A 26,713-nucleotide genomic window follows, 5' to 3' on the forward strand; every position below is an offset into this window, starting at 1 on the left:
CCCCCAAAATTATGTATTTGTTTTCTTCTCAGAAACTACACATACAATTCCAATGAAACCACAACATTCCATTCATCACCCGTGATGTACCAACGTTTGTTCACGACATTAAAATAAATCGTGCCCTGAGTGGGCTCACTCTGGGGGGGGGCGGGCGGTTGGCTGACCCCCCAAAAAGGTATTTGCTTTCTTCTCAGAAACTACACATACAATTCCAATGAAACCTGACCACAACATTCCATTCATCACCCATGAACTACCAACGTTTGTTCCCGGCATTAAAAAAATTGTGGTCTAAGGCGGGCTTGTTCCCACTCCCCCCCCCTTTCCCCAAAATAGGTATTTTTGTTTGTTTGTTTAAAGTCTTATGATGACGGTAGTATTGTTCTACATGCTGTCGTCTTCTAACAACTATTGAAATTGGTTTAAAATACCGTGATACTGTTTAGAATACCTTTCGTCATGTAGTATACTACTTTTTTCTACCAGTTGAACTCCCAGGGGTATTGCCCCATATTTTTTATTTTGTGGGTCTCCAAGGTAGGTTTCATATTTAGAACCATTAAGGCAGAACCCTTTTACTTAGTCACCAAGGTAGGTCTCACATTGTGAGCCATCAAGGCAGAACTCTGTTCCTGAACATTGTGAGTCTCCAAGGCAGAACTCGTTTTGTGGGCATAGGTCGTTCAAAAGGTGTTCAAACAAATCGATGATTTCACCTCGTTTTGGTACAAAGGATGTTTCAGCTTGTATTTCTCATACAATTTCCCTTTTAAAGAAAATTAAAAAGTTTTAATTAATTTAATACAAGATTATTATATGTGTTACAGATCCATCACTTCCACCTTTGTTGTTATTATGTACTTGTAGGATTTTAGTTTAAGGTAATATTGTTGTTAAGATTTTTGTGTGAAATGGAGATGACTTTCGTAAAAGCTAAACGGAAATGTTTGTGAATGAAAAAGGAAAACGTGGCAAAGAGACCGGAAGAAGAGAGATTGTTATGGGCAGAGAGAGGAGGAGAGAGCTGAGTCACGTTGAGGCTGCGAGCGGACTTGTTTTTATGAGCGGACTTGTTTGGTCGCGAATGAGTTGAGGCTTCCTTGAAAGGGATTGTGCGACATCGTCATATATTGCAAGTGCAATTAAACCTGCGTCTCAGGTTTTATCACCAAGTGTGAGTCGTCGTTGGAGAAATCAAGCGCCGCCATTATGGGCCTATACGCCATTTTGTCCTCGAAAAAGAAGAGGCTGTCCGCTTGTTGCATCTTGTTTTGCCGTTGGGATTTCCATATCGACCTCATCGTGTTGATTGCCGTTGGTTTACCTATCGGCTCAATTCCCATTTCGACCTCTCACCTTATAACTCCTCATCCACAGCCGCGCTAAAACCTGCCTGTTGTTTTGCCATTCTGCACAACCTCGACCTTCACCCCGTGTGGAGATTCGTGCATGGACTTTGGGAAATGTTACATTCTACTTACGTTTGGCGCATCGTGAGTTTATTGCTTTGAGAGCATTGGGGAATGATGGTACCATCATAGGTATTGTTCATTTGATGCAAGTGATATTTTCATTGTACTTTCTTTAATAGCGTTATTATTGTGTATGTGAGAGTTCTGAATACAATTACTTGTTTTGTTCTACAATTGCATTGGTGTGGGTTTACCATGGTTTATTAGAACACTCAAAATAACAAATATTTCTGCCGTGTTCTCGCTCCAGACTCTGAGGTGCACCGTAACCGGGGTTTGGGGAGGTAATACGTAACATATGCACAAATCAGGCTCTGTAAATGTACATATTTTAAACTTACCCCCATAGATTTGATGTTCGATTCCAAAACATACATTTGAATGTGGAGATCAGCACAGGTAGGAGGGAGGAACACTTTATCCAAGGGAATTACAAGTCATTCCAAGTCAGTTCAGCAAACTCCATTCTCAAAGACAGAGATAAAGAGGAGGATTTAAAATCAGTCTGTTTTCTGTTGCTTTTATTCAGAGAATAAGGGAAAGGGTGCAGTTTATTGGTGCAGAGATTGCTCAAATAAAGTGAAATAGAAAGAGGAGATAGAAGAGAAATAAGGAAAAATAAATCAACAGCCAATTGCAAATTGTTACTATAAAGCTTTTGGACGTCACCAAATCGGGTCTTCAGTGATCTGGTGAGCAGGTGGTTTGAAGCTTTCCATCAAATCGGCTTCACACTTTGTCAAATATTGGTGTGAGAAATCGAGAGCGAATTTCGGGATAATATAATAGGAGGCAGCTGTTGAGGTTTTGGAAATTATAACCACATCCCTGAACCTCACATTCAAACCCAAACCCAAGATGTGTGTGTGTGTGTGTGTGTGTGTGTGTGTGTGTGTGTGTGTGTGTGTGTGTGTGTGTGTGTGTGTGTGTGTGTGTGTGTGTGTGTGTGTATGCAAGTGTCTGTATGTGTGTGTGTGTGTATATATATATATATATATATATATATATATATACATATATATGTGTGTGTGTGTGTGTGTGTGTGTGTGCGTGTGTGTGTGGATGTATGTGTATGTGTGTGTGTGTCTGTGAAGAAGAGAGACAGAATTGGGAAGAACAGAAATGAAAAAACGAGATGTGTTTGTGTGTATGTGTATATGTGTGTGGGTGGACATGTGTAGTGTATGTGCATGTGTGTATGTATGTGTGTGTATATGAGTGTGGGTGTACATGTGTGTGCATGTGTGTGTGTGTGTATATATATGTGTGTATGTGTATATGTGTGTGTGGGTGTGGTTGTGGATGTGCACGCATATGCATTCACATGTTATCAGAAGTAAATACATTGTGTAGATTACATCATTTGTGCAGCTGATAAATTGGCAGGTGTCCATTTTGTGAAACTGAATGTGCAGGTGCAGCATCTAACTCAATATGTCGAAATGTCACACACGTCCTTGCCCGTGGGATTCCCCGGGTGACCCCACTAGTAATATAATAGGAGGCATCTGTTGAAGTTTTGGAAATTATAACCACATCCCTGAACCTCACATTCAAACCCAAGCGAAACACTCACATTGAAACCAAATCCATATCTCCATCCTAACCCTCAAATTAAAACCCCAACCCAACCCGAGCCCGAAACATTCAAACCAATAGTTTGTTAGATTTATCATCGATGTGCCACTCCAAATATTCCCTGGTTTCGCCACGAATGAAAAGAAGTGGACTGGTCTTGGCGATCACATTTCTTGTAGGTTTCGTTTGGGAACAATTCTGGATAAGTGTTTGCGCAGGAAGCTGAATATCATTGAGAGGACTTTGGACGAGACCTGGGAGACCCCCCTGATGTTCAATTATATTCTCTCGAATATTATTCTCCAGCACCTGCACAGTCTTTCCATCCACAAAAGGGAGAGAGGATGGGCAATGTTTGAGGAACCCTTGTCCTGGTGGGATCAGCTCGAGTGAAGATTTCTCCCGTTTTGCACAGATTCTATTGTACGACTCATGTACTAGCGACAGTAAGCCAAATACAAGTCTGAGGGTCTTCTGGATGAGCATTTTGATGAATGCCACTGTTCCCTGTGACTGACTTGACCCAGAAGGTTGATCTTTCTGAGATTGTGTTGCTGGTCCTTGAGGTGATCGTGGTTGGAACTCAGATGTTGGTTTTGTTTGGTTCCCCCGAAGAACCAGGGGGTGTGCATCGTGTTTCATAGTCCGGTAGTCAGGGTAGTTTGCCTGTAGAGAAAAGAAAGGAATTAATTTGATGGCACAAGCCTCTAGAAAACTTGCACAATGAATGAGGATTTGAGAATAAAAGAACAATATTGAGCTGATGAAATTTGCATCAAATAATAAAATAACAAATTTTAATGAATGATTCATTGGGAAAGTAAATTTACACATTTTTCAACCTTTCACACGAAGTGGTATTCAATATCCTGGAAGGCGGTGTGAGGATGGAATTTTGAATGATCTTTAGACATTAAAATAAAATAATTAAAAGCAAACATGGTTAAGAGAAAAAATACGATCATTTCCTTCTTCATTCTCAGCTTGATGTAATTTACCTGGATCATATTTGCGCTGCAATCCTGTCCCAGGTGATGCAGATCGATATCTGGATCAACCTTCTTTTCTCCCGTCGCTCCATATTCGTTCTTGTAAACACCCACATCTCTATCCATAGATCGACGATAGTTCAAATGGGATGTCGTTCTCACCAGGCCAGAGCGGGATGGATTTGTTCCCGACACAATGCCGCCATCATTGGAGGTTGGCTTCACTCTTGGCTCTTTGATGTGATATTCACTGAATTTTTCCAATTCCCGCACAAAGTCACAGCAGTCTGAGTGATAAAAACAACGTGAGAACAAGCAATGTGATGATTATCTACCATATAAAACACAGTGTGTGTGTGTGTGTGTGTGTGTGTGTGTGTGTGTGTGTGTGTGTGTGTGTGTGTGTGTGTGTGTGTGTGTGTGTGTGTGTGTGTGTGTGTGTCTGTCCCCCAACATCAGGCTAGGTTTTAAAGGCTTTCAGTAGTGCATTAGGAGGGATTTGAATGCGGGGGTTTCTGGGGCAATCTTTGAACACATACTGTGTGACAACCGGTTAAATGAGTTAGAGACTCTGAGGACCCAAAAAACCTCAAGGACCCAGAAGATCCCAAAGACCCAATGGACCCCAAACACCCAAACTACCCTGTAGAGTGTAGACTGTTAAATACACAAAAGACCACGAAGACCCAGAAGACCCCAAGGACCCAGAAGACCCCAAGGACTCTGAAGATCCAAAATACCCCAAAGACCGAAAAAACCCAGAAGACCCAATGTACCCCAAACAACCAAAATACCCCAAAGACCCAAAAGACAATGAAGACCCAAAAGACCCAAAATACCATGAGGACCCCAAAGACTGAAAAGACCCCGAAGACCCAATGGACCCCAAAGTCCTAAAATATCCCAAAGACCCAAAAGACCCTGAAGACCCAATCAACCCCAAACACAAAATACCTGGAAGACCCAAAATACCCTGAAGACCCAAAATACCCCAAAAGACCCCAAAATACCTCTGTGTTTGCCTCAAAATCTTGTGTCCAGAACCCATCTCTCTCTGTTCCCACCTTTCCCAGTCGAACCGAACTGCTCCTGGACTTTGTGTCCTTCTCTCCTGACAAGGTGAGTCCCAATTGACTTCCGTTTCCGGTCTTGTTGGCGAGGGTTCGTTTTTTCGCAGCTCCACACGCTCTCCATCGAAATCGAAGTTAAGTAATTGTTCCCATTTTGTATTTTCGTTAAAACTGTATTTATTTTATGGTGTATGTACGTATATTGTCCCGACAAAGATTTTCGGTGCAAATCTTTCATACCTGTATTGAAAATCGTGTTAATTCGTGTCGTCTTGAGGCCATGTACAGTGTACACTGTACAACCTTGAGGCTTTGTTTTTCTCTCAGCGGTCTGTCGTTTGTGATCCAATAACTTTCGTTCTCGGTTTTCGCAGTCTTTCCACCCCAAAGCCTACTTCCTTATGTAAATCTCAACTCAAAAAAACAAAAAAAAAAGACATTACCTTCTCTGTGCTCATTCGTTTATTCATTCTTATTCGTTCGTTCGTTCTTCGACCACGTGTTTCTCCCCCATTTCCCCAGATAGATTGTCAAATTTCAACTCGTTATTTTATCGTCCATGCGATATTGTTTGATTATAGTTAGTTTTGGTTTGAATTTCCTGTAACTCGTAATTAATTAATCATGTTCTGCTCCTCGTGTGTGGCCTTGTAGTTGTACCCCCGTCGGTGTTTTGTTAACTTAAGCGTGTTTTGCTTGGCTCTTGGTTTTTTCCCTTCTACCCCGAACATAATACTCTGTCTAACGTTCTAAATCCCCACCCCCCCCCCCCCCCCAAAAAAAAACAAAAAAAACAAAAACATTTATTTTATTTTCTCCACGTGTACTGTTGTCTCATCCTGTATTTTCTGTCCAGGTGTGCTGTTCGCCCCGCCCCCATTATCTCCTTGCCATCTACCGTTTGCCCTGTTCACGTGACTCGTGGTGGTCCCTCTCGGCTCTCCCCCCGTTGGTATTTTTGTGCATATAAGATTGTTCACAGTTCTGTTTAAATATTATTTAAATATGTTTAACCTTTCCCCTTCTGTGTTTTATTCAGTGGTATATTACAACACGCTGTTTTTCTTCCTATTTAAAAGGCTTTTCTCAATTTCCTCTCCAACTCATTCCACTTCAAAAAAAAGAAATTCAATATCTTATACGTCTCCCTCACTACATGGTCTAAATTCACATTCATTCCATCCCTCCTCCATCGTTCTGAATCGGATTGCTAACTTGAAAATCACAACAAACCCAATTTGTTATCAATGTTCGTCTTTCATTAATCATCCACTTTCTAAACTCCCCTCTTGCCCCTCCCATCCAAATCCCCCCCATTGCACCTACACTCCTAAACTACCCCCTTGCCCCTCCACTCTTAAACTCCCCCCTTGCCCCTCCACTCCTGAACTCCCCCCTTGCCCTTCCCCTCCTAAACTCCCCCTTTGCCCCTCCCCTCCTAATCCCCCCCCCCTTGCCCCTCCACTCCTGATCTCCCCCCTTGCCCTTCCCCTCCTAAACTCCCCCTTCGCCCCTCCCCTCCTCATCCCCCCCCTTGCCCCTCCACTCCTGATCTCCCCACTTGCCCCTACACTCCTAAACTCCCCCTTGCCCCTCCACTTCTAAACTTCCCCCTTGCCCCTTCCCTCCAAAACTCCCGCCTTGCCTCCCCCTCCTAAACTCCCCCCTCACTCCTCCCCTTCAAAACTCCCCCCCAATCCCTCCCATTCAATTCTCCCCCCATACCATTCCTCTCCAATTCTCCCTCCTCTCCCCTCCTCCTCCAAGCTGCCGCCTCCCCACTTCGTCTCCCTTCTATCTCATACCTCCACACCCCCCAAACCTTCTACTTTCCTCTGCCCCCCCTCAAACAACCCCTCACTGTGCCTCATCCCTTCACCATCAAACCTTTCATCCTCCTCATCCTTCCCTTTCTTGGAACTCTTCTGCAACATCTGACACACTATCAACTGCTCTCCCAACCTCCCCCTCTCATCCTTCATCTTACCCTACTCCTCCCCTCCCCTGTCCTGTACCCGATGCTCCCACTCTCTCTTCATTAACGGTATGGACCTCAAACATCCGGGGCCTTCGCTCAAACCTGACTGATCTCTCCATACAGGTTGCTTCTGACAATCCAGACTTGATCTGCTTAACAGAGACTTTCCTCCTTCAAGATGTTTCTGATTCCTTAATATCTCTTCCTGGTTACTCCCTCCTCCGGTATGATAGACCTGAGCCTCGGCCTGGTGGTGGGGTGGCTATCTTTGTCAAAAACTCTCTTCCTCACTCTCCTTGCACTGCCCTCTCTCCTCCTCACCCCCAGGAGTACCTCTGGCTACGGCTTCCTCTCCGCTCCCACCTTTTGTTCATATGTGTTCTGTACCGTCCCCCAAACAGTGATGACTCCATCTACATTTCACTGTCTGACAACATGGACCAACTTCTATCCACTCATCCCAACTCTCTCTTCCTCATATGTGGTGACTTCAACTGTCATCATGCTACCTGGTTGGGTGTGGGTTCCTCTCTCACCAGTCATGGCACCTCAGCAAAGGACTTCTGTGACTCACTGGGATTGACACAATCTGTCAATTTCCCGACCCGGATCTCAGCCAATGGAGTATCTTCTCTTCTAGACTTGATTATGACAAACTTCCCTGCTAATGTCTGCTGCTCTTCTTCTGCTCCAATCGGTTCTTCTGATCATGTGCTTGTCAAAGTGGACATCTCTCTGGCCATTCTCAGAGAGCCTCCTCAGCGTCGACGAGTCTGGCATTTCACTCAGGCCGACTGGGACGGTCTTCAAGCAGGCATCAATCGTCTGGATTGGTCTCCCATCTCCACTGCCTCTGACATCAATTCTTCCTGGGAATTCTTCCAAAGCAAACTGATCTCTCTCATGCACAGATTTATCCCATCTCGCCTTCAATTGTCTTACCCTTCCTCCTGTCCATGGTACACTGAATCTTGTGGTGAGGCAGTTGCCCTGCAACAACTTGCCTTTGCCTCTTGGAAGGCTAATCCAACTGAAGGCAATCTCAGTTCCTTCCACCAAGCTCGGAACAAGTGTGTGTCTACCCTCAGGAGTGCCAGGAAGCACTATCTCTCCTCACTCAAGAATGAACTCTCAAACCTGTCTCCTTCCTCCAAATCCTGGTGGCGTCTGGTCAAATCCGTTTCTGGTGTTTGTTCCCCCTCCATCCCCTCCCTTACCTCAAATGGCCACACAGTTGACATCGCACGTGACAAAGCCGAATGCCTCAAGTCTGTGTTCGCCTCAAAATCCTTAGTCCCAAACCCATCTCTCTCTGTTCCCACCTTTCCCAGTCAAACCCAACTGCTCCTGGACTGTGTCCTTCTCTCCTGACAAGGTGGAGGAGTTTTTGTCAAACCTCGACCCTGATTCTGCAACTGGACCAGACGGCATCAGCCCACGGGTCCTAAAATCCTGCTCTGCCGCTCTATCTCACCCTCTCTCTGTTCTTTTCACCCTATCTTTTGCTCAAGGTCATCTGCCAGCATCCTGGAAATCAGCTAACATTACCGCTTTACACAAAAAAGGTGCAAAAACAGATCCTTGCAACTACAGACCAATCAGCCTGCTCCCAATTATCAGCAAAGTCATGGAATCCATCATTGCTTCGGATATGAAATCTTTCCTCTTCTCCAATGGCTTGATCTCTGATCATCAATTTGGTTTCAGACCAGGTCACTCTACTCTGGACATGCTGCTTCTGCTGTCTCAACAATGGATGGAGGTCCTCAATGCCAAACAGGAAATCAGAGCTGTCTCCCTTGACATATCACGGGCCTTTGATACGGTCTAGCACCCAGCTCTGCTCACCAAACTCTCCTCCTATGGTATCCATGGAAATCTCCATGCATGGCTTGCGGACTTCCTCTCTGGTCGTAGTCAACGTGAGGCCCTGAATGGATTTCTCTCATCTCCCCTTCCTGTTCAGGCTGGAGTTCCCCAAGGAAGTGTGCTGGGCCCTGTGCTTTTTCTGGTCTTTATCAATGATCTCTCCGACTCTCTGGAAAATCCTCTCTATCTCTTTGCTGATGACTCCACTCTCTGCCGCTCCATTCCTCTTCCCTCAGTCCGGCAGTCTGCAGCCTCCTCACTCTCTGAAGACCTGGACAAAATCACAGACTGGTCAAACAAGTGGAACATGTCTTTCAATCCTGACAAATCTCACTCTCTTACAATGTCTCTCCGAAAAGATCGACTGGACAACCCTCCCATCTACTTTCTCAACAATCCTCTCCAAGAAGTTCTGTCGCTCAAGCTTTTGGGTCTCACTATCTGCCATGATCTTTCTTGGGAAAACCACATTTCCAAGCTGGCCTCCAAAGCCAGTCGCCGACTGGGCATCCTCCGTCGTGCGAAGTCCTTCCTCGGCACACCTGAGCTCCTCACCACATACAAGGCTTTCATCCGCAGCTCAATGGAATACTGTTCTCCCCTATGGGCTGGTGCTCCTGCCTCACACCTGGCTCGGCTTCACGCTGTTGAATCCAAAGCTTTCAAAATCATTGGAATCTCCCGCGATGAAGCTATCTCTGAGGGCCTTTCACTCACTCACCGCAGGCAGGTAGGTGGTCTTTCTGTCTTCTACCGACTCCTCTCCGGCCTTGCTCCCCCAGCTCTCTCTGTGCTCTGTCCCCCAAATATTCCTACAGGTCGCACAAGATCTGCCAGGAACCCTCTGATGGTTAAACTGCCGAAATCTCGGCTCTCTGCTCACCTTCACTCTTTCATTCCTCTTTTCTCCCGCCTGTGGAACAAACTCCCACACTCCCTTCAATCCCTCTCCTCCCTCCAGGTCTTTAAAACAGCTGTTCACCACCATCTCTTATCTTCCCCCATCCATAACCTTGATCTTTTCTACCCCCACTAATTCACCCCAGATCCAACTTGTTTGAAATTCCAACTTCTTTCCTGGAAATCCTGGCAGTGTCCATATGTTTATACCTCTCCCACCCCCCCCCCCCCACCCCCCTTCACATGCCTCCCCCCCAAAGCCCTCTCCCTCCCACAGATCTCTCGATGTCTTCATGTCTCTCGGTCCCTGCTCTCAAATGTTGTGTTTGTGTCCTTCCCCCTCTCTCCCCATCTTGTCTACCGCTCCCGATGTTATTTGTTTTATGTGTCTGTTTGTCTTTCTGTGTGATTAATGTTCGCTCTTTCACGAGCCTCGATCTTGTATACAAAAAATAAAAATAAAAAAAAAGGTGGAGAAGTTTTTTCAAACCTCGACTCTGATTCTGCAACTAGAACAGACAGCATCAGCCCACGGGTCCTAAAATCCTGCTCTTCCACTCTATCTCACCCTCTATCTGTTATTTTCACCCTCTGTTTTGCTCAAGGTCATCTGCCAGCATCTTGGAAATGAGCAAACATTACCGCTTTACACAAACAATGTGCAAAAACAGATACTTGCAACGACAGACCAACAAGCCTGCTCCCAATTATCAGCAAAGTCATGGAATCCATCATTGCTTCGGATATCAAATCCTTCCTCTTCTCCAATGGCCTGATCTCCGATCATCAAATTGGATTCAGACCAGGTCATTCTACTCTGGACTTGCTGCTTCTGCTGTCTCAACAATGGATGGAGGTCCTCAATGCCAAACAGGAAATTAGAGCTGTCTCCCTTGACATATCACGTGCCTTCGATACAGTCTGGCACCCAGCTCTAATCACGAAACACTCCTCCGATGGTATTCATGGAAATCTCCACGCATGGCTTGCGGAGTGCGGACTTCCTCTCTGGTCATAGTCAACGTGTGGCCCTGAATGGATTTCTCTCATCTCCCCTTCCTGTTCAGGCTGGAGTTCCCCAAGGCAGTGTTCTTGGCCCTGTGCTTTTTCTGGTCTTCATCAATGTTCTCTCCGACTCTCTGGAAAATCCTCTCTATCTTTTTGCTGATGACTCCACTCTCTGCCACTCCATTCCTCATCCCTCAGATCGGCAGTCTGCAGCCACCTCACTCTCTACAGACCTGGACAAAATTACAGACTGGTCAAACAAGTAGAACATGTCTTTCAATCCTGATAAATCTCACACTCTTACTATGTCTGTCCGAAAAGACGGACTGGACAACCCTCCCATCTACTTTCTCAACAATCTTCTCCTAGAAGTTCTGTCGCTCAAGGTTTTGGGTCTCACTATCTGCCATGATCTTTCCTGGGAAAACCACATTTCCAAGCTGGCCTCCAAAGCCAGACGCTGACTGGGCATCCTCCGTCGTGCGAAGTCCTTCCTTGGCACACCTGAGCTCCTCACCACATACAAGGCTTTCATCCGCAGCTCAATGGATTACTATTCTCCCCTCTGGGCCGGTGCTCCTGCCTCACACCTAGCTCGGCTTCACGCTGTTGAAACCAAAGCTTTCAGCATCATTGGAATCTCCCGCGATGAAGCTAACTCTGAGGGCCTTTCACTCACTCACCGCAGGCAGGTTGGTGGCCTTTCTGTCTTCTACAGACTCCTCTCCGGCCTTGCCCCCCCAGCTCTCTCTGTGCTCTGTCCCCCAAATATTTCTACAGGTCGCACAAGATCTCCCAGCAACCCTCTTATGGTTAAACTGCCAAAATCTAAGCTCTCTGCTCACCTTCACTCTTTCAATCCTCTTTTCTCCCGCCTCTGTAACAAACTCCCCCACTCCCTTCAATCCCACTCCTCCCACCAGGTCTTTAAAACAGCTGTTCACCATCATCTCTTATCTTCCCCCATCCAAAACCTTTGTTTTCTACCCCCGTTAATTCACCCCAGATCCACTTTTTTTGAAATTCCAACTTCTTTCCTGGAAGTCCTTGCAGAGTCCCATATGTTATATACCTCTCCCAACTCCCCCAAAGCCCTCTCCCTCCCACAAATCTCTCGATGTCCCTGCTCTCAAATGTTGTGTTTGTGTCCTTCCTCCTCTGTCCCCATCCTGTCTACCGCACCCCTTATTATATGTTTTATGTGTCGATTTGACTTTCTGTGTGATTAATATTAGCTTTTTCACGAGCCTCGATCTTGTATTAAAAAAAAAAAAGACACGAGATTTTGAAGACCCAATGGGCCCCAAACACCCAAAATACCCTGAAGATCCCAAAGACACTGAAGACTGTTAAATACCCAAAATACTCCAAAGAACCAAAATACTCCAAAAGGCCCCAAGATCCTTAAAGATCTAAAAGACCACAAAGACTCTAAAGGCCCTGAAAACCCATTAACACCCCAAAGGCCAAAAATGCCCCTAAGACACTTAAATACCCCGAAGATGCAAAAAAAACCCTGAAGACTGTTAAACACCCAAAATACCCCAAAGACCCAAAATACCCCAATGACCCTTAAATACCCTGAAGACCCAAAATACGCCAAAGACCCTTAAAAACCCTGAAGACCCCAAGGACCCAAAATGACCCAGAGGACTTAAAAGACCGACAAGTCCCTGAAAACCCAAAATACTGCCAAGACACCAAGACCCTTAAAGATCCAAAAACCCCCAAAAGACAAAAAAATCCACAAAGACCCATAAAGACCCCGAACACCCAAAAAACCCCAATACCCTGAAAGACCCAAAAGACCACAAATACCCTGATCCCTGAAGACTCAAAATTTTGGGTGGTGCAACAGACTGCTGCCTCTATGACTTCCAAAAATAATAATTATAATCCTGGTTATGTGCATGAATTTAAAACATGCCGACTGCTTATTTGCATAAATAATACTGTATATCGTGGTTATGTAGCTCAAATAATTACAATTGCAATGGACCATAGGTTTACACCAGAGGCCTAAAACCTAAGGCGTATACACAGTCACCTTCACAAGGCCCATGACGTTTCTCAGCTCCAAGCTTTAGATATTTGATGATCCTTTTAACAGTCGTTTAGGTTGTTTTACACTGTTTGTCATTTCAACCATCCAAATCCTTGATCTTTTCTACCCCCGGTAATTCACTCCAGATCCACTTTTTTGAAATGCCGATTTCTTTCCTGGAAGTCGTAGCAGTGTCCATGTGTTTTTTTAAATCTCTCCCACCATCCCCCCTTCCCATGCCTCCTCCCCCCAAGCCCTCTCCCTCCAACAGATCTCCCGATGTCCATGCTCTCCATCTTGTCTCCCGCTCCCTCTATCATATGTTTTATGTTTTATGTGTCAGTTTGTCTTTTTGTGATCAATGTTAGCCACTTGTCTGGACCCCAAAGTGTGGACAAATTATGGGGTATTGAGTGGAGATTGATGAGGGAAAAAAATGAATTTAAACGATTTCAGCATCAGGCTGCAACATAACAAAATGTGAAAAAAGTGAAGGGGTCTGAATACTTTCTGAATGCACTGTATAGTGTACATACATATATACATACATACAAACACTCGCTCCATTATATATAAGATTACCAGAAAGATTTATGAACCAAATATAAGGTAATAAAAGGGTTTTCACTTACCGCAGTCCTGCATGGCACGTCTGTAATGCCAACTCTGTACGGCATGCAAAATCTGCAACACAAATACAACAACATCCATGAAACGCTTCAATACAGCGAGCCTCTTTTCACTTGACTTTGTCTAAGTCCGCATACGTCGTGAACAATGTAGCACGACACATTCCACAATAACGTGTATTGCTCTACCTGAGTCCAGAACGGCAGTTTGGGTAGATTTACCATTTATATTGAATTGTGAATTTTTGAACAGGTAACCATCAAAACCATACCTGAGTGATGTTGCTGCAGATTACACACACTGCAGTGAAGATGATGCAGGTCTCGACGGTGTTGATATTTACAACATTTCCATTGCTGCAACTTTGGCTGATAATTGGCCTCGTTATTGCTGTGAACAAAAGCACAGAGCACGGTGAAGGCCTGGATTTGGATTTGCTTCACCTTTTGGGAAAACACTGAATGTTCCTACAAGAGGTTTCCTGAAAATCTGATACAATTGGCTGACGTCACATAAACCAGAAATGTATGAAAGATTACACCTGTGATCGATAATTATTTCATCTTTGTTCCCTCAGTTGTGAGTACAGCACTCCAGAGATGATGTTTTCAATTGCTCGCATATCATAATAAGGAACAAAAGGTGTGTAGGTGTGTCGGTGTAATTTCATCGATTTCTTGCACGAGACAAAATCAAGACTCTCTATTCATCTTCACTCTTTCATTCCTCTTTTCTCCCGCCTCTGGAACAAACTCCCTCACTCTCTTCAATCCCTCTCATCCCTCAAGGTCGATAAAACAGCTGTTCGCCACCATCTCTTATCTTCCCCCATCCAAAACCTTGATCTTTTCTACTCCCGTTAATTCACCTCAGATCCACTTTTTTGAAATACCGAGTTCTTCCCTGGAAGTCCTCGCAGTGTCCTTGTGTTTTATACTTCTCCCAACCTCCCCCCCCCCTCCCCTTTCCCACGCCTCCCCCCCCCCAAGCCCTCTCCCTCCCACAGATCTCCTGATGTCCCTGCTTTCAAATGTTGTGCTTGTGTGCTTCCTCCTCTCTCCCCATCTTGTCTACCGCTCCCCTTATTATATGTTTTATGTGTCCGTTTGTATTTTTGTGTGATTACTGTTTGCTCTTTCACGAGCCTCGATCTTGTATACAAAAAATAATAATAATAATTCACACCTCCCAATGCTTCTGCAATGTGTAAATATACCCTGAACAAAATTACATTGTACTGCCTTTCCAATCAGTTGTTTCCTTGTGCAAACTTCCCACACCGACACGCCATGAGTACCTACTGACAGTAAGACGTCACTCGTTGGCCTCCGCCGGTTGGAAGGCGGTAAAGATGAGGACCACAAGGTTAAAATCTATCTGGAGTGGAAGTATTGCGTTCACTACGTGTCCCCTCTGATCGAAATGAACGCGTTCCAAAAAAGCAAACACCGTCCCAGTGCAACTCCACATCATCGGTGGTCACTCCAGTGGTTCCACGGCCATTCGTTTGGGACCCCAAAGATTTATGGACTTTCACCGAACTCTTCCCTTTCAAATTGCTATTCAATCGAACCGCATTGTTTTGGAATCAAATATCATGAAAACAATGGTGAAATTATTCAGAACATCACAGCACGTTTCACACATGGCAAAGACGATGATAAACATGTGTTCGGAAGGTTGGTTCAAGATAACCGATAAATTAATAAGGTATTTTATTCCTGATACGTGAAGTACCCTGCAGTCCAAGTCGACAGAAAATTTGGAACACGGTTGTATTTTCCATCCAATCATCATGTAACTTTGTATGAACCTAGCTTTTACCATTGCATGCATTTCTTATTGGGATGGCTTATAGGGCCATAAAGTAGGAGTAGAAGAGATTCCCCTTCGGGTTGGGAAAGGAGATGCACAGAGCACACTTGCACGAGTGCAAACACAAGTACACTTGCCACTAGAGATGGAAAAAGGTAAATTTTCCGAGCCCAAAGCCGAAAAAAATGGGGAAAATGCAGGGAGCCCGAAACAATTCCACAATTTTGTCGGAATTCCCAGGAAACTATTTACTGGGAAGAATCACTAGCTTGGGCTCTATTCATTTGAAAGCACGTAATCCTCATGCAACATAACACACGTGTCATTCAAAATCTCGTGTTTCACATGCAACACATAACAAGTGTTATTTAAAATCACGTGTTCCACATACAGCAAAATAGCAAGCGTCATTTAAAATCACGTGTTCCACATGCAACATATAACTAGAAAGAGCAATCAGAGATTGCAGACCCTCGCCAGGACGAGTTTTCAGTGGTTTTTAAGGTTTTTGTGTTAAAAAAACAAATATGGCGCCTGAAGCACGTGACCGATAACGTCATCATTATTGTTTCTACACCAATTTATCCCGAGATGATGCTCAATAAATTTCATCTTGATCGGATGAAGTTTTGTACCTGTCGAATTAAGAAGTCATAATGGAGGCATCCATGACACATGTTATTCCACATGGACAGTTCTTTACAATGAGCCATGTCTCAATTTTTTCTATGCAACGCTTTCGGAGATATGGAGATGCAACGTTTTTCGGTTTTTCCAAGATGGCGCCTGTACCACGTGACCTAAAACGTCAGAATTATCATTTAAAATATTCTACAGGTGGAGTAGCACATATGGTGAAAATTTGCTTTCAATCGGACCAATGGTTGCTGATAAAATCATATTTATTCTGTGCGGACCAACAAACAAACACAGACAAACAAACAGATAGACAGACAGACAGACAAACAGATGAAAAATTACTCATAGAGCGACACTTGGCAAAACAGAACAAAGTAGAATGGCACTCAGTAGAGCATCCTTTTGACCTCAAAAATAATTAGTGGTTGAATTCAGTTCGCTGATATGCAAATCGTCTTAAAAGTTTAAGTTAATTGAATGAAAATTGACAATTTTAGAAATTCGACCTTTTGGCTATTTTGGCTAATTTGGTCAATGTTGACCTCGAAAATAGTTGGTGGTTGAATCCAATTAGCTGATGTGAAAATCATATTCAAATTTCAAGTAAATCTGATGAAAATTGACAATTTTAGAAATTCGACCTTTCGGCTATTTTGGCTAATTTGGCCCATGTTGACCTCGAAAATAGTTGGTGGTTGAATCCAATTAGCTGATATGAAAATCCTATTCAAATTTCAAGTAAATCTGATGAAAATTGACAATTTTAGACATTCGACCTTTTGGATATTTTGGCTAATTTGGCCGATGTTGACCTCGAAAATAGTTGGTGGTTGAATCCAATTAGCTGATATGAAAATCCTATTCAAATTTCAAGTAAATCTGATGAAAATTGACAATTTTAGACATTCGACCTTTTGGATATTTTGGCTAATTTGGCCGATGTTGACCTCGAAAATAGTTGGTGGTTGAATCCAATTCGCTGATATGAAAATCATATTCAAATTTCAAGTAAATCTGATGAAAATTGACAATTTTAGACATTCGACTTTTTGGCTATTTTGGCTAATTTGGCCCATGTTGACCTCGAAAATAGTTGGTGGTTGAATCCAATTCGCTGATATGAAAATCATATTCAAATTTCAAGTAAATCTGATGAAAATTGACAATTTTAGACATTCGACCTTTTGGATATTTTGGCTAATTTGGCCCATGTTGACCTCGAAAATAGTTGCTGGTTGAATCCAATTAGCTGATATGAAAATCCAATTCAAATTTCAAGTAAATCTGATGAAAATTGACAATTTTAGACATTCGACTTTTTGGCTATTTTGGCTAATTTGGCCGATGTTGACCTCGAAAATAGTTCGTGGTTGAATCCAATTAGCTGATATGAAAATCCAATTCAAATTTCAAGTAAATCTGATGAAAATTGAGGATTTTAGAAATATGAAATGGTTGTTGACCTTTGGCCGATGTTGACCTTTTGGCCTATGCTGATCTTCCTTCCACATGCAACATATAACAAGTGTCATTTAAAATCACGTGTTCCACATGCAACATATAACAAGTGTCATTAAAATCACGTGTTCCAAATGCAAAATATAAAAAGTGTCATTTAAAATCACGTGTTCCACATGCAACATATAAAAAGTGTCATTTAAAATCACGTGCTCCACATGCAACACATAAAAAGTGTCATTTAAAATCACGTGTTCCAAATGCAACATATAAAAAGTGTCATTTAAAATCACGTGTTCCACATGCAACATATAACAAGTGTCATTTAAAATCACGTGTTCCACATGCAACATATAAAAAGTGTCATTTAAAATCACGTGTTCCACATGCAACACATAAAAAGTGTCATTTAAAATCACGTGTTCCACATGCAACATATAACAAGTGTCATTTTAAATCTCATGTTCATTACGTGTTCTTGTTTCCGGACAGCGTCCTATCTCTAATCTGATTGGTTGCCTGGCATCGCAGCAGGTCCGAAGGATTTCCTTAACTTTAGGATTTCCTAAAAGATGTTTATGCAACAGAACTTAAGGAAATGCTTCGCTAAGGGAAACCTGCAGGTAAATCTTTCCTTAACCCATTCTCTTAACCTAAGGGAGTTTCCTCCTCCCAGGTGGACTGCCTACGAAGGCGAAAGAGCTCCACGTACCCTGGGATTGGATTGGTGAATGTCACAGCAAGACCTCACAATGGAGGGCCATACACACGACACCTCTATGGTAACAACGACAACCCAAAGAAGGATCATGATGACCTCTCCTACAATATTTAATACCCAGGTGACTTCTGAAAGCTTGCTTCTAATTGGTGGAGAAGAGCCGATGACAGGGACAGGGGGGGGGAGGTGTTTTTTTTAAGGAAGAACACAAGGATATTCGTATATGCAACCATCAACTTAAGGATTTCCTGAAGGGAAAAGTCAGGGTAAAAGTTAAGGAAATCCTCAAATTTGTCCTCAAGGTTGCTTTATGCAACCAGGCCATTATCCTCAACTTTGTGTTGTCCTGGACTTTCGGTGGAGTCCGTTTTCATCTCACTCGCACAAGGACCTCGGTCGCTTTTCCACCACATGGTAGAGGATGGTTGTGGAGGCCCATTACGAGATGAATGACGAACGAACATGCGATGAGCAGGCTGATGTATCTCTGTTTCAATCTTTGAGAAAGATTGATTTACCCAAGGAATCCCAATGGAGAATGATTCCCATTTCTGGGATGTTGTCACTCGATAAAATAGCTGCATACTAATAATATGCAGAAAGAACAACATAGGTGAACAAGAACAATACAAGGTACTTACCTTCGTGGAAGCTGGAGAACCAGTAACCATGACGGACCTGAAACAAAACACAAAAAAACACGTCACGTGGTGGAAAGTTTTCAATCATGGATCCGAAGGTGGAAGTTTTAATGACAAGTTCGAGTTTAAAATAATTAATCCGATTTAAATAACCTGAGTTAGTTCTTCTTAATATCTGATTAAGATTTAGGGAATCCACTCAAAGAACAGGATCAAGCCAAGTAAATGTAACCACGTTTCCATGGAGACAATTCCACGCAGTTTCAAAACTAATCGACTTATCTTCGGATTCATCGCAACTCCGTTGATGGGGAATGTCATCATACCTGAGCAGGACGAAAGGTGTTTGGGAGGAGGTTAAATACGCTTTCCCAAAAGTAATCGGCATATCCTTGTTTCTGTGTGATAGACACCAAGACAGTAAATACACAGTGTTAGACAAAGTGGAGGATTCGCAGACATTTCTGGACATTTCGAACGTCTCAGTCTTTTCATATCCCGAGTTGCCCTGAGGGCATTAGCATGGAAATAGTGACGTCACTGCAATCACGGAGCGAATTGCAGACCCAAGGTACCGGCACACAATGACGAACCCTTCTCGAAAGATACAGAACAGGATGTTGAACACGAACAAGTTACATACGTGCTCTTCCAATAGCGGGATTGATCCGACATGGGAAGCACCAGGTCGGGAATTCTCAACTATCTATAATTCCAGTAATCTCTGTGTGTTTGTTTGTTTGTACGTTTGTTTGTCTGTGACCGCTGTTTCTCGACAACCACGGGTCCGATATACTTTAAACTTGCCAGGTATATTGCTGGGGACCCGAGGATGTGCCTTTTCAAGGTTTGAAATTAATCGGACAATTACTTACCGAGCTATGTCCAAAAAACGATTCAACCAATCAGAGAGCAGCGAGCTATCGCGTGTGCCGAACGTGGCGAACACACTCTGCCTCGGATGGCACATTTGAGAGCGTATTCATTTATTTCCCGTCGGCAAACTATGTTGGTGCTATGTTGGCGTTAAACGATGTTTTAAAACTAATTAAAACCCCGGGGGGATTGTCACTGTACTCGCAAGCCGTTCGCCGTTCGCTTTGGCGTTGCGAATGGACCAAAACATTTCATGAACCAAACCATTTCATGTAAAGCGTTCGCCGTTCGCTTTGGCGTTGCGAATGAACCAAAACATTTCATGACCCAAACCATTTCATGTAAATAGAGGGGGGGATATAATTTTAGATATAGATATAGTACGGGCATACCCTAGTTTCCTCAAACACACGGAGTGGGCAGGTCCTTGTGTGCCGGTACCTGTCCAAATTACAAACGTATTCCCCGACTCGAAGTTTCCGACGACAAAGTAATTATTAAACAATCAATTCCATGTTGTTGGAATTCAAAGTAAATCAGTTGGAAGTATCTTGGAAGTAAAATAAAGTGGGAAGTAAATCAAACAAAAACTCACGTGTTGAGGAGAGCACCAATGGATGTAACAAAGGATGACATTGATGAAGAGCAAGGAAGTCACGAAAAAACGTCCGTTCTCCATCGTGGATTCAAACAAATGACAGTTTGACGGGAGGAACCCTCGTACAATAAGGCGTTGTCCGTCTGTGACATCACAATGCCACTGTGTATGATTATTTTTAAATCGCGCCTTTTCCCTGTGGATACAAGAGTATAATCAAATTACACACAGGTAGGTATTCATCTCATCATATTACACGCAGGTTTAATAAAAAGAATAATCAAAATACCTTCCAATCTCCCGGATGACGTGAAAGGGTTTATCTCAATCCCAGGAGAAAGATTGGTCACCATGGAACCCGCGCCCGTTAGGAAGCGCAGTTGAAACAAGATGGCGGGTTTCGGCGTTTCCTCAGAATATCGATCCTCTCCCCGCGTACGGCTCATTGGCCTGAGGACATTTCGCCGATCGATGAGCGACTCGGATTACTTTTACAGATCGATTTCTCAGTTTGTAGATTTATAAACGGGAACCATACACCATGATGTGTTCCGTTAGCAAGCATCTTGCTATTGCTCACGAAACCGCTTGCTTCATCCAAGCGCTAAAGCAAGCACTCCAACGGAACGGAGCGCCGGCACCGCTTAACAATAAGGCGGTCTCCATATAAACAATGCTGGCGTGGGACTCGAACAAATGCTGTCCAGGCCGTCGTTTTCAGTTTAACTCGATTCTATAATTTAACAATTTCCCCAAGCTAATTTATTGTTACTTTGGGGAAATTCGTTCCTTGTGCCCACGAATTACGAGGAAGAGGGAAAGGAAAGATTTTTCAACAGGGAATCAGAGGGAGGAATGCCCTGCCAAGCTTATTTATATACCTACCTACGTCTGTGCTTTTCGGGGAGGTGGTTTCCATGTTTTGAGATCTTGAAGAATTTTGATGGAAAGTAGATTAAAGATAAAAGTATGAAATGCACGTTTCAATAATATTATGAGTCTTTTCCCGCTGTTCAACGGAAGACTTTCCCCTCTAATCCACGTGCGTGTTTTTCTAATCCACGTGGGGTTTTTTTCTCATCCACATGGGACTTTATTTTCTCATCCACATGGGATTTATTTTACTAATCCATGTAGGACTTTTTCTAATCCATGTGGGTTTTTTTAAATCCACGTGGGATATTTTTTCTAATCCATGTGGGATTTTTTTCTAATCCACGTGGGTTTTTTTCTAATCCACATGGGACTTTTTATCTAATCCACATGGGATTTATTTCACTAATCCATGTCGGACTTTTTCTAATCCATGTGGGGTTTTTTTAATCCACGTGGGATATTTTTTCTAATCCATGTGGGATTTTTTTCCTAATCCACGTGGGATGTTTTTTGTAATCCACATGGGATTATTTTCTAATCCACGTGGAAAAAAATTCGAATCCACATAGAACATTTTTTGTAATCCACGTGGGTTTTTTTTCTAATTCACGTGGGTTTTTTATAATTAACGTGGGATTTTTTTTTGTAATCCATGTGGGATTTTTTCTAATCCATGTGGGATTCTTTTCTAATTCACGTGGGATGTTTTTTTCTAATCCACAGGGGATTTCTTCTAATACACGTGGGATTAATTTTTCTAATCCATGTGGGGTTTTTTGAAATTCACGTGGGATGTTATTCTCATCCGTGTGGAATTTCTTTCTAATCTACGTGGGATTTATTTTTCTAATCCATGTGTTACTTTTTTCCGAAACCACATGGGATTTATTTTACTAATCCATGTGGGAATTTTTTCTAATCCACATGGGATTTATTTTTCTGATTCCATGTGTTACTTTTTTCCTAAACCACATGGGATTTATTTTACTAATCCATGTGAGATTTTTTTTCTAATTCACGTGGGATTTATTTTTCGAATCCACATGGGATTTATTTTTCTAATCCACATGGGATTTCTTTCTAATCCATGTGCGACTTTTTTTCTAATTCACGTGGAATTTATTTTTCTTATCCACGTGGGATTTCTTTTCCAAACCATGTGGGACCTTTTCCTAATCCACGTCGGGATTTATTTTTCTAATCCATGTGGGTTTTTTTGTAATTCACGTAGGATGTTTTTTTTCTCATCCATGTGGGATTTTTTTCTAATCCAGGTGGGATTTATTTTTCCATTCTATGTGTTACTTTTTTCCTAAACCACATGGGATTTATTTTACTCATCCATGTGGGATTTTTTTCTAATTCACGTGGGATTTATTTTTCTAATCCACATGGTATTTATTTTTCCAATCCATGTGGGATTTATTTTCCAATCCATATGGGATTTCTTTTACTAATCCATGTAGGACTTTTTCTAATCCATGTGGGGTTTCCTTTTCTAATCCACGTGAAAAATAATTTCTAATCCACGTGAAAAAAAATTCTAATTCATGTGGGATTTTCTTTTTTCTAATCCACTGACCAAGATGAAGATATCTGAAAAAGGGAGATACAATTTTAAAAAGGAAGATTTTGCACCCTCTTACTTTGGTACTGAGGTGGTTTACGAATGGGGAGCCTTTTGATTATGACTGGTAAATCTCGAGTGTTATTGCAGAAGGTCAGACATGAGGTGCAACGAGTTCTGGGATATTAGGGGGGCAATAAGGTCTAAAGGGTCCTTAGGGGCTTTTGCGTTATTAAGGGTCTTATTGTTATTAAAATTCTAAAAGGTGTAAAGGGTCATCAGTGTCTATCTATAGCACAAATTTTTAACCGCTGGTCCGGGGACTGCTGCCTGTTCATGGAAGGAAAGCTACCGGTCCATGGAGTAATCCCAACAACAACAACAACATGCATTTTAAAGGCCATTTTCCCTGCTAGAGCGGGGGTTAGCCTTGCGGTCCCCATGACAATCTTCTCCATTTTGCCCTATTTCCTGCATCTCTCCTTTTTAACCCCCTTGCCCGCATTTCTTCTTCCACCATCTTTAGCCAGGTCTTTCTCGGTCTTCCCCGTCTTCTACTTCCTTCTACATTCATTTCCATCACTCTTCTCAACCAGTCACTTTCATCCTTCCTCAACACATGACCAAACCATCTCAACCTGTTCCCCTTCACAGGATCAATCACAGGCTCTATTCCCATCATTTTTCGCAATTCATCATTTGTCTTCCTCTCTCTCAACGATACTCCGCACATCTGTCGAACCATTCGCATTTCCACCCTATCCAACCTTCGTTGCTGCTCTACATTCATTACCCATGTCTCGCTCCCATAAATCATAACACTTCTCACACATGCAGCATACACCTTTCCCTTCAGCTTCAACGACACTCCCCTCATCATTAGCATGCCACTCAATTCCCGAAACTTCTTCCATGCACATCTCACTCGAGCAACCGTTGCCGAGTCTGATCCACCTTCTCCATTCAGCATGTCTCCGAGGTAGCAAAATGTTTTCACACTGTTACGTGGTCCCCTCGGTGAATACCTGGTCTCGGTGACCCCTGGACCGTGAGAGGAACTCCGCCAGCAAGCTGTATTATATATGCGCTTTCGCCACGCAATCCATATGAATTTCACCCAGGAGACAACTGATGTTCAAGGATATATTTCCAATGGTAATGATACCATACAATTTCAATGACACAACCACGGAGATTTTCCCCGAGCAATCAACAATACACAACCATCAACAATTCCCAATTCACAAACACTTCCCTATGAGTAAGATGGCCATCTTATATATGTGTGTCCCGGTGAGTACTCACAACCCCCTTTCGGTCTCTGCTCCTCACAATGTCTCTGGGCCCCTCCTGACCAAGATACTGGTCGGCGTCTCCGCACTCGGGCGGTTGAACGAACCCCGGGTGGACGTGTCTCCACCGGGCAGGTATCGTACCAGGCACCGTGGCTGCAGCCCCTCGTGGCCACGCGAAGCGGGTACGGTAGAGCAAGCCAAACCCCACGCCGCTTGCAAGGCGCGTTAGGCCCCAACGTGCGACCCGCATGCGTCTGTTTAGACGGTGCCGTGAACGATGCCAGACGCGGGGTCGATGCACGGCCCCACGTCAACTTGACGTCTCCACCGGGCAGGTACACGTCCCGGTGATTCCTCTCGCCAGACAGGCTTCGGAACGCCACTTTTCCACGCAGCGCAAGGTCGATCCCACCTTTTGTCGGAGCGGGGCGAGGAAGAATACTACTCGTCCCTTTTCTTCCTCGTGTCTTTTTTTCCTTCCGTTTCCGGTCACTTCCGTTTCCGGCCACTTGTTCAGAAGGGCTCCTGACCCTCCAATCACAACAACCCTTAATATACTACACACGGATAAGCAAAGACCTGAATGGTAATTCACATACATTCACATGAATATGTAACAACACCTTCCAGATTCACGCCGTCTCCAAGATACAACTCAACATATTCCTCCATCTGCAGCTCCCTCTGTGCACACCTTACATTTCAATGTAGCTGCCACACTGGTTAATGACCCTCTCAGACCACTACATTTTTGATGAACCCACTCAGCGCACATTGTTCACTGAATGGAGTTCACTCCGACACCCTTCCTACACACAGCACAGGGCCACTTCCCAGTTCTTTCCACCTCACCACATGCTTTACCACTTGCCATCACCTTCGTCTTTCCGATATTCACCTTCAGACCTTTTGTCTCCATACATTCCTTCCACGTGTTCATCTTTTCCTTCAGTCCATCCATACTTTCCGCAATCAACACCAGATCATCTGCGTACAACAACTCCCATGGTAAACCCTCCTTTACATTCTGAGCCAGCACCTCCATCACAGCTACAAATAGTAGTGGACTTAGTACCGACCCCTGATGCACTCCCACCTTCACCTCAAACTCACCACTGTTCCCGTCCTTCGTCCTTACAGCTGTGCGCGCTCTTTTGTACATTGCCATCACTACTCTGATCAACCATTCCTCCACTCCTAACTTCCTCAATGCCCATGTCAATACTTTGCGTGGAACCCGATCGAATGCTTTCTCCAGATCAACAAACCCAAGAAACAACTTCTGCCTCTTCTCCATGTACTTCTCCTGCAACTGCCTCACAATGAAAAGCGCGTCTGTCGTTCCTCATCCTGGCATGAATCCAAACTGCATTTCGTCGATCTTCACTTTCTTCCTTATCCTTCTCTCCAACACCCTTTCCAATACCTTCATTCCATGCTCCAATAACTTTATCGCTCGGTACGAGCCACACTCCAGAGGATCACCTTTCCCCTTGTATAGAGGGACGAGGGTACTCAGTTCCCAATCCACTGGAATGCGGCCTTCTTTCACCACCAGATTACAGATCTCTGTCATTCTCTTCACACCCCAACTTCCTGCTGCCTTCAACATATTTCCCACAACTCCCGTCCGCCCTCCCGCTTTTCTACCCTTCATTGCTTTTATCGCTTCCTCAACTTCCTTCTCAGTTACCTTCTCTGCCGGTCCTAAAACTGGGTTACTCTCTATGTTGCCATCCCATTCATTCTCTGTATTCAACAGCATTTCCATATATCTTTTCCATCTTCCTTTAATTCCATCTGGGTCCACAACGATTTGTCCCACTTCATCCTTCAAGCAACTCACCCCCATCACATCACACCTCTCTTTCGCTATGTGCTTTGCAATCCTGAATACTGCTTTCTGACCCTCTTCCGAATCCAAGCGTTCTCCGAACATTTTCCTACATGCCTCCTGCGCCTTTGCTACCTCTTTCTTTGCAGCCTTCCTGGCTGCCTTATAACTTTCATGCTCTGCTGTTTCGGCTCCCGTACCCTTCGCCTTCTGCCACTCCTTGAACTTCTTCCTCTTCTCGTCAATCCTCTTTCCAACTTCATCATCCCACCACCATGTTTCCGAGTGCCTCGGTGGTCCTTTTGTCCATCCACATACCTCACCAACGGCTCCCAACAGACTAGCTTTCATTGACATCCAACCACTTTCAAGCTCAACCACATCATCCTCGACCCGACTCAGCCTCTCTTTTAATGCCTCCCTTACTGTCACCTCTTTCAACCTCCACACCTTCATTCTCGGTTGGTACTTCACCCGCCGAGCTCTCCTCGCACCTTTCACCCATGGAGTAATCCCAGAAAAACAAGAATTACTGCCACTCACCCGCGAGCGATGCCCGACAAATTCATATATAACCAGGCTGAACAGTTTATGTCAATGGTGAAGAATCACTTAAAAAGTAAATAATACTCGTATCGGAATCCATATTCAGATCTTCACCAAAATCGAATTGATTCGTCCTTGTCACACACACAACCTGTCCACAAAGCTTCGTCCAAATCCATCCACAACTTTTTGAGATATCCTGCTATATATCGTTTTTGGCCCTATCTCCCAATTGGGAAGAATCACTTAAAAAACTAATACTATCCGGATCCAAAGCCGGATCTTCACCAAAATCGAATCATTTCG

At 43.7% G+C, this 26,713-nt stretch overlaps 1 protein-coding gene across 1 annotated transcript; it reads right to left on the reverse strand.

Annotated features, from left to right (window-relative positions):
• Positions 1 to 3,065: 3,065 nt before the first annotated feature.
• Positions 3,066 to 20,370, reverse strand: LOC137419156 (uncharacterized). The gene is made up of 7 exons (XM_078770208.1): positions 20,287 to 20,370; positions 19,142 to 19,213; positions 18,816 to 18,852; positions 13,813 to 13,931; positions 13,544 to 13,595; positions 4,052 to 4,329; positions 3,066 to 3,719 (listed from the first exon to the last, which is right to left on the reverse strand). The coding sequence occupies exons 1-7, from the start codon at positions 20,368 to 20,370 to the stop codon at positions 3,123 to 3,125; spliced, it is 1,239 nt and encodes a 412-aa protein (XP_078626334.1). The 3' UTR covers positions 3,066 to 3,122.
• Positions 20,371 to 26,713: the final 6,343 nt, after the last annotated feature.

This window comes from Myxine glutinosa, chromosome 1 (genome assembly GCF_964187855.1).
Source record: "Myxine glutinosa chromosome 1, kmMyxGlut1.1, whole genome shotgun sequence".
In the NCBI taxonomy this organism is placed as follows: domain Eukaryota; kingdom Metazoa; phylum Chordata; class Myxini; order Myxiniformes; family Myxinidae; genus Myxine; species Myxine glutinosa.